Source organism: Eimeria tenella, genomic scaffold (assembly GCF_000499545.2).
Source record: "Eimeria tenella Houghton genomic scaffold, Eth_scaff3175, whole genome shotgun sequence".
In the NCBI taxonomy this organism is placed as follows: Eukaryota; Apicomplexa; class Conoidasida; order Eucoccidiorida; family Eimeriidae; genus Eimeria; species Eimeria tenella.
In genome coordinates, this window is record NW_013543031.1 from 834 (window position 1) to 1,303 (window position 470).

General features: G+C 60.9%; 1 protein-coding gene across 1 annotated transcript in view; it reads right to left on the reverse strand.

The window, feature by feature from the left end:
* Positions 1 to 339, reverse strand: part of ETH_00039920 (uncharacterized protein) — a gene marked incomplete at both ends in the record, with an annotated part of 1,095 nt that extends 756 nt beyond the window's left edge. The window contains 2 exons of the mRNA XM_013376123.1: positions 1 to 86; positions 290 to 339. Of these exons, the coding sequence (XP_013231577.1) occupies positions 1 to 86; positions 290 to 339 (136 nt within the window). The remainder of the gene's footprint in view (positions 87 to 289) is intronic.
* Between the last annotated feature and the right edge of the window lie 131 nt (positions 340 to 470).

The window sequence follows — 470 nt, forward strand, 5'->3', positions numbered from 1 at the left end:
GCGCCACCGGCGCCACAGCCCCAGCTTGTGCCGGCACCCCCGCGGCAAACGACGCAGCAGCTCCCGGTCTGCCTCCGTCACCCCTTCTGAGTTCAACACCAAACAACCCTAAACCCTAAACCCTAAACCCTAAACCCTAAACCCTAAACCCTACTCTGAGACGCTCTAACCCGCACGGCCCGGGCATCCTTGGGGGAGAGTGCTCGAAACTCAAAGCAGGAACTAAAGACTGAAGGCCCAGGGCCTTCGCCAACAGTTTAGGGTTTAGGGTTTAGGGTTTTGTTCTTACCCGACCGCGTGGTGGCATCGCGGGCCTCCTCTGCGTCTGCTGCTTCTATTCTGCAGAGAACTTCAAACAAAGGGCCCACATCAGTCGGAGGAAGAACAACATCCGCGTCAAACTCGCTTATCGGCTCCAAAAAGGGGGCCCCCCCAGGGGCCCCCGCAGGGGCCCCCCCGGGGGCCCCCTC